Here is a 7,501-nt window from a genome sequence, read left to right on the forward strand (position 1 = left end):
CGGCAAAAGCGCCTGCCTGGCAAGCGCAAGGTCGTGAGTTCGGTTCCCGGTACCGGAGAAAAACCAAAAAAAAAAAAAAAAAAAAAAAAAAGATTCTTCAGTGCCTCAATGTGGAATATATTGTAGGATGTTATTCTTGAATTATTTCCCTTCTTCACTTTCATGTTAATGTGATACCTTTGATGTTGCTTTAATTACATTTTATGCCTTTTTATTTGCTTAAAAAACTGCCACTTACATATTAACAAATAGTAGGACGTTCCTGTGGACCTTTTCCCGTTCCTGTACCTCCTTCCCCTTTCCGTTACAGTCTCAGCCATCTGCTTGTAGCCCAAAACATGTGTACAGGCAAACTGATGTTTCGGTGGAAACGAGAAAGAAGAACTTACTATTTCTCAATATTTAATTGAGAAATAGCACATGATGTCTTTTATATTTTAAATTGGAGGGATAAGAGGGTTGGACAAATCCATTCATTTTTATGTAAATACTTTAATCCTTCCTATCATATGGTTTAGTCAGGATGAGAAAGATAGTGAATTTAAGCAGAGTATGAACAGTGCTCTCCCAAAAGGTGCTGTTATGCCATCCCAGTGTGTACCTATGTGAACAAAGCTATGTGTACTTTGCTTTTGAGTAAGGGTCATGCTGACTAGCTGTATAGGCAGCATGGCTGTATAGACCTTGCTGTATAGTCCACCTACCAAGACTCAGAAAGACCCGGAAATATGTGGTTAAGTTCTGTAAGTACTTCTTTTTCAATAGTGAGGAGAGTCTTATAGAGCACACCTTTAAGTCTCTTGATTCACAGCTTACTGTGTTCTTGAATGGACTGCATTGTTTAACTGTAAGGTATTGGGCTTACAAAAAGTCAGGGATTTTAAGGGACTCCTCTGTTTTTCCATACAGATGTCCAGAAGGCTTCTTGGGAGAATATTGTCAACATCGAGATCCCTGTGAGAAGAATCGCTGCCAGAATGGTGGGACCTGTGTGGCCCAGGCCATGCTGGGGATAGCTACCTGCCGGTGCTCTCTGGGGTTCACAGGGGAGGACTGCCAGTACTCCACCTCTCACCCGTGCTTTGTGACTCCTCCCTGCCAGAATGGAGGCACCTGCCACATGCTCAGCCGGGATACCTATGAGTGTACCTGCCAAGTTGGGTTTACAGGTAACAAAGGGGGCTCACACCATACTTTGCCTTCTCAGGAAATATCTTTATTTTGAATGTTTAGATTTTAGAGTCTGGTTTGAAAGGGTCCTCCAACTGTGTTGCACATTTAACATTATGATAAAGAATGGGAACGTTTTGGACAATTATCCACAAGCTCTCTTTAAGAGGTTTAAGAGCCTGAGGAGGAAAAAAAAGAATAAAATACTTGGATATACTTGAAAACTTAAAGAATGTATTACATGTGTATGACCTCAGGATTGGAGGTCAGAAATAACGCACTAAAGGAAATACACTGTCACTAGGAGAAATGCTATGATGCTGTTGATTTTTCACTTCTTTAAAATCTTCCTGTGCATACTGATTTTGCTGGTTTTCTGAACTCTTACTTGTTCCTCTTTTTCTCTGCAATGCCTTATCCTTATCCATTAAATGTTTGTGTTCTCTGAAACAATTTTGAGCAGTGTCACAGTTCTTCCTGGGGAAATCTCACTGTCATCAGTTGCTTCATTGTCTCCACCAGTTGCCGATGCCTCGCGTGGTCATCCCTTCGGCTGCATCCGCGCCAGACACTCAGGCTCATTCTTCTGCCTGTTACATGTTCTCCTTAGAGCCTCTATAAGCACCTCAAATGTAGCATGTTGATATAAGTATGGGACACCAGTGTGCAGTTCATGCACCCAAAGTACAAGCTCCTCTTCCTTGCCCTCGCCCTCTTCAAAGTCAGTTACCAGTCCTGTCTCTAAATTACCTGCAACTGTCTGCTGCTCTCTACTTCCTCTGCCTGCTGTAAGTACTTGCGGCCATGTTCCTTTTACCTGGACTTCTGAATTAGTTTCTTAGCTTCTTACTATTATCCTCTCTCCATCTTTCACCTGTAATATTGTTACATCATTAGTTATAAATGCAAATCTTCTAACGTATTCACTTGCTTACAGTGTCTCATAACATTTCCTTGTCCACAGAATAAACTGTGCACCCTTTTATCTGGCTTCTGTGGCCCATCAGAGTCTAGACCGTGGTATCTCTGTGGCCTCAGGTCTCCACAGTCTGATTGCACTGACATTCTCATCATTTCCTGAAAATATCATTTTTCCTGTTGGTTACATGTTGTTGCCTGCGCCTTTGCTCGGAAGGTTCTTTTCTATAATTGATGATTACTGAATGTTTTTCTAAAATGGTCTCAGTGACCCCTTTGTGATTCCCTGAGGCAGTTGGTGGCTGGGTTTTATTATTTTTATGTCACAGTTTATTGTAATTAATTTTTTATATGTCTCTCTTTTGAATAAATTTGGGGTTTTTCAGAGGTAGGGCTGAACTTTATTCAGAATGAACCATTGGTGTTTATTAAATTTGGTGAGAAAAGGAGAACCATTCTTCATTTTTTCTTGTTTTAAACACTAAATCAGTTGGTTCTGTAAACCACTGACAGGTAGTTCCTTACAATGGAAAAGAGATACACACACTTCCTTCTGGAAGCCCTGGGTTATCAGATCCTGCCTGCAACTGAAGCAGAAAGGCTCTTGAACTTGGTTCACATACATAATGCAGAGACACTAACTCACTGTGCCTGCTGCATCTGTGACAGGAGATGCGCTACCAGGTTTGACTGGGTGAGGTAAAGAGGTCTCACCAAAACCAAAAGGATGGACTTAACTGCTGAGACTGCTGAAATGATAGCCATAAGTGACAAATATTTAAAGATGATCAAAATGCTGCAGACCTTCAAGAGATCTTTTTAATAGTAAAAGAAGGAGTTTTAATTTGGGGCCTATTTCTGAATGGTGTTTTAATTATAAAGAAGGCATTATTGCTTTCTAATCCTTTAATCAGGATTAAAATGTTGTAAATGGGAATGCTCTCCCCTATATCCTGAAGTAGCACAGCAACTCAAAACCAACAATCAATCTGGGCATGGTGGCACATACCTGTAATGCCAGAAATCTGGGAAGCTGAGGCAGGAGAATCACAAGTTTGAGCCCAGCTTGGGCAATTTGGTGGAATGATGGAAACAATGGGAACAAAAATGGTAATTCCTTCATTTTTTCCCTGCTTAGCATTGGGGTTTATATGCTATGCCCAAGATTTTTTTTTCACCACTCCCTTTTGATTTGACATTCCTTGACAGACAGAGAGCGTTTCTTTCTGTCTCATACCTCACATCTTTTAGCAAAATGATCTTGTCTCTCAGTTGCTTTTCTGGGGACTCGAAGCTTTGGACAACCAGCTGGAATATTAACAAACTCAGAGTTCTCATCTCTAGTTTTAAAAATAAAATATTTAGATAATGAAAATAAAAAGACAGGGGCTGGGGATTTAGCTCAGTGGCAAAGTGCCTGCCTGGCAAGCACAAGGTCGTGAGTTTGATTCCTGGTACCGGAAGAAAAGACAAAAAAAAAAAAAAAAAAAAGAAGAGAAAAAGACATATGAATATCAAATTTACTAGAAACATGGGCATATTTCTGTTTTTCTCAAAGAATCTGCTCTGTTTCCCATGGATTCATAATGTAGGGTTCAGCATTGCAGTCATCCAGCTGTGGCTGGTACCTTTCTACTTAGAAAGCCCACAAGTTATCTTTTGGGACCTCTGCCCTCATGACATCTTTTATTTCTTTTGATATATAGGGAATCAGAGATCCATCAGCATCTCCAAATGCATCAAGTTGTATTTATAGCAAGATCATAATTACCAACATTACCTAGAATATGTGTGTGTTATGTCCAAAGAAAATAGAAGGAATATGGCTTGTTTCTACCACCTAAGAGTTCTAGTCAGCAACTATATATTGTGGAATGTATCAGTACATTTCATTGCTTCAGCAGACATGATGTGAACATACCATGGGACAGTGCCTGTGGGAGTGGCAGGAGGAGAGTACTTTGTGGGGATATGTGTCAAGGGGCACTAAGGATGGCTTCATAGAAGTGGTGACTGCTGAGTAGAGTTGTCAAGAGAAGGGAGAATTCAGTAGGTGAGCAAAAAGGAAGCTTTTGTTCATAGAGGAGCAGCACATGCAAAGACAGGGAGATGTCACAGAGTAGGTAGACCCAGGCTCTGTGCCCTAGGGACTGCCAGGATCCTTAATTGCGGTTCCTATGAGTAGCCTGTTGACCGTCCTATCCTCCATCCACTGAATCTTTGAGTCTCATCTACTGACCTTGGAGAGTTTTCTGGAAAGTGCTCTGTGTCAGATGCTTTTGAAGACGCTCTTTTGTCTTTCTGTACAATGAAGAAGCATAGGGATCTCCATGTGAGAACTCTTGGTGCCACCTCATGGGTGGGAGAGAGGGTGTTGAGGGTGAGGTTGTGTTCTGTTTCTCTCTGTGAGCAAGACTGAGTTCTCTTGTCCTTCCTCTAGGGAAGCTGTGCCAGTGGACTGATGCCTGCCTGTCTCATCCCTGTGCAAATGGAAGTACCTGCACCACTGTGGCCAACCAGTTCTCCTGCAGATGCCTTGCTGGCTTCACAGGGCAGAAGTGTGAGACTGATGTCAATGAGTGTGACATTCCAGGACAGTGCCAGAATGGTGGCACCTGCCTCAACCTGCCTGGTTCCTACCAGTGCCAGTGCTCCCCGGGCTTCACAGGCCAGCACTGTGACAGCCCCTATGTGCCCTGTGCGCCCTCTCCCTGTGTCAATGGAGGCACTTGCCGGCAGACTGGCGACTTTACTTTCGAGTGTAGCTGCCTTCCAGGTAAGGAGTTCTCATTTTTTTTAGGATTCGGGGACAAACCAGTCACAAGAGGAGAGTGGATGGCAGTGAATGTGGCTCACTTGCTCCTTTGGGAAGTACCCTTAAAAGGGTGGAAAAGGGAAATGAGAATTTTGTGTGGGGTTGCTGGTGAGGGAGGAGTTTTATGGGCCCACTGAGCTTTATAAACTGAGCAGGAGGTTATTTAACATGTCAAGGTTTATGATGATGAGTGGCTAGGAAATTGTTTATTGTCCCTTTTGGAGAAATAGAGAAAAGAAATGAGAGAGATAGAGCTCTGGGAAAGGGACAGGGAAGTCTGGAATGGAGAAGAACATCAGGAGAATTAGACATTGGTAAATATATATGTGTGATTAATAAAGTACTTTAAATTAATTGACCCTCAGTAGTCAATCAGCTTTTCCATATGCTGTTGCCTCTGAGGGATTAATTTGTTGTTTTTTCCATCCGTTTAAATATTTAAATACATCCATCCACCTTTTTTTTTTTTGAGACAGGTCTCACTGCGTAGTTCATACTGACCTTTGAGCTTACTCTGTAGCCCAGGCTGGCTTTAAACTCAGAATCCTCCTGACTCAGTCTCAGTACTGGGATTGCAGGTGCTCACCACCACACCTGACTCCATCTACCTTTTTGTGATTTTTTTTCTCCCTGGGATCATGGCCTTTAGAATTCTGTCCCGTGTATCTTCTCTGACTTTGGAGTAACCCAACCCTAAAAGGGAGCAGGAGAGTTTAGAAACTAGGAGGGAAAGGATCCTCTGTTAGTCAGTGGGCACTTTTTGATGAAGCCTGGTAGATAATGTATGAGAGACTAAGCATGACACAGTACTTTGTCATGCTCTTGGCTGGTTCCCTGCAACACACGCGAAACCTAAGATAGCAGCAGGCAGAGGAGCAGTGTCTGGGACCTCAATGCCTGGTTTTCCATAGTGGGGAAAGGAGCAAGACTGGCCAATTCACTTCGTTCCCTATAAAAGTGATGGGGAGGTTGAAAACCAAGAATTTTGATTGGGAACAGAACACAAACAGCTGGAGCAGATGAATTACTAAGCAACAAAGATCTTGTTTTTATACAAATACCCTTAGTACAAAAACAAAAGAAGGAAAACTGTGTGTGTGTGTGTGTGTGTGTGTGTGTTTAATATGCTCAATAGGCATAACTGTTTTACAAAGAAGTTGTTCTAGCCCCTTTGGAGTGGGAATTTTAAATTCTGTTGTTATAGATGTGGTTCACATATAACGGGTTTGTGTTTTACCTTCTGGGGATGAAAGCTCATAGGTTGGTCCTCAGTAAAAATAAACAATTGGTAATTTATTCATTTTTTTTGATAAAAGTGTATTGACTGTCATGTTCTAGATACTGTGTTATGTGACGGGGCTACAACAGTGCCGGACACTGCTAGTAATCTAAATAAAAAACTATCATTTAACTGTATTGCAAGAATGTGCTATTAATTATATGGCTTTTAGTTTCTCTTTCAGTAAATAATAGTTAATGCTATTACTCAAGATACTAAATGTTTATTAACATAATATTACTATCATTCACATTACCTTATAGAAGGAATAACTAAAAGATAGCTTTCTTCTCTTGAATTTGTTTGCTTTTAGGGTTGAAGACAGAAATAGACTATAAATAGTTTAATTTGGTAAATATTTTAGTATTGCTAACATCCTAGTGGTCTGATGCTGTACTGGTATAAGTGGCTGATCATTGAGGTTACTGTGATTTATGGTTGAAGGCTACATACCATTTACAATTTTAAGAAAATTACTTTTAATAGTTGCCTAGAACAGGAGGTTAATTTGGCAGCAAGATATTGACGGGAAGTTAGAGAAGTCAATAAAGGAAGTCTTTAGCTGGGAGAGAGTGATTATTCACTCTCATTGTTTCTGCATTATTATCCATTAGCCATGATAAGAACCTCAGGGAATTCTGAGAGTGTGTCCAGGAAAGGATCTGTCAAATGAGAATAGTATCCCCTCCTTGAGAAAGGAAATAACCAGGGATTCCACAGCCAAGAGGTTGCCAGGGATAGTGGGAGGGAGTAAGATTTTGGTGCTCTCTTAAGTTCTTATGTAAAGCAAGACAGTATTTACTTATGAGTGGTGTGTGTGAGTGTGTGTGTGTGTGTGTGTGTGTGTGTTGGAGATGGTGTGCAAGATTGGGAAAGAGAAAACTTCATTTAATGCCTTTTATGAGCCAGGTACTGCCAGGTACTTCCATAGATTTAGTACACAAAATCCTTGGGGATAGGTCTGACTTTTTTTTTTAGTTCTCTCACATGATTTAAAGGAAGTTCTGTGATACTAGTTCCCCTAAAATACACAACTGATACATGGAGAGGCGGGGCCCTGAAAGCCTGAGCTTGGTGAATCTTCCTGCAGCACACTGTACTGCTCAGCTTCCTGGAGGAACTTTGAAGATGTGTGACTTTTGGTTAAATGTTATTTGGTTAAAAATATATATGCTCACATTTTCAAAAAAATGAGATACTCCTAATTATAACCAAGTAGTCTTCCTCTCCCTCTCTCTCTCTCTCTAATTGTGAAGATATTTAAACATAGTTTGTCTCTGTCCCTCTCTCCCTCTCTCCTTCTCTCTCTCTCTATATAT

The 7,501-nt window shown here is 41.1% G+C and overlaps 1 protein-coding gene across 3 annotated transcripts in view; it reads left to right on the forward strand.

Annotated features, from left to right (window-relative positions):
* Notch2 (notch 2) overlaps window positions 1–7,501 on the forward strand; it is a 151,929-nt gene that overhangs the window by 67,616 nt on the left and 76,812 nt on the right. For all 3 annotated transcript variants that reach the window (XM_013509350.1, XM_005413481.2, XM_013509349.1), the window contains 2 exons: window positions 910–1,169; window positions 4,529–4,864. In XM_013509350.1, the coding sequence (XP_013364804.1) occupies window positions 910–1,169; window positions 4,529–4,864 (596 nt within the window). The remainder of the gene's footprint in view (window positions 1–909; window positions 1,170–4,528; window positions 4,865–7,501) is intronic.

The sequence above is a fragment of the Chinchilla lanigera genome, unplaced genomic scaffold (genome assembly GCF_000276665.1).
Source record: "Chinchilla lanigera isolate Chin_1 unplaced genomic scaffold, ChiLan1.0 scaffold00167, whole genome shotgun sequence".
Taxonomy (NCBI): domain Eukaryota; kingdom Metazoa; phylum Chordata; class Mammalia; order Rodentia; family Chinchillidae; genus Chinchilla; species Chinchilla lanigera.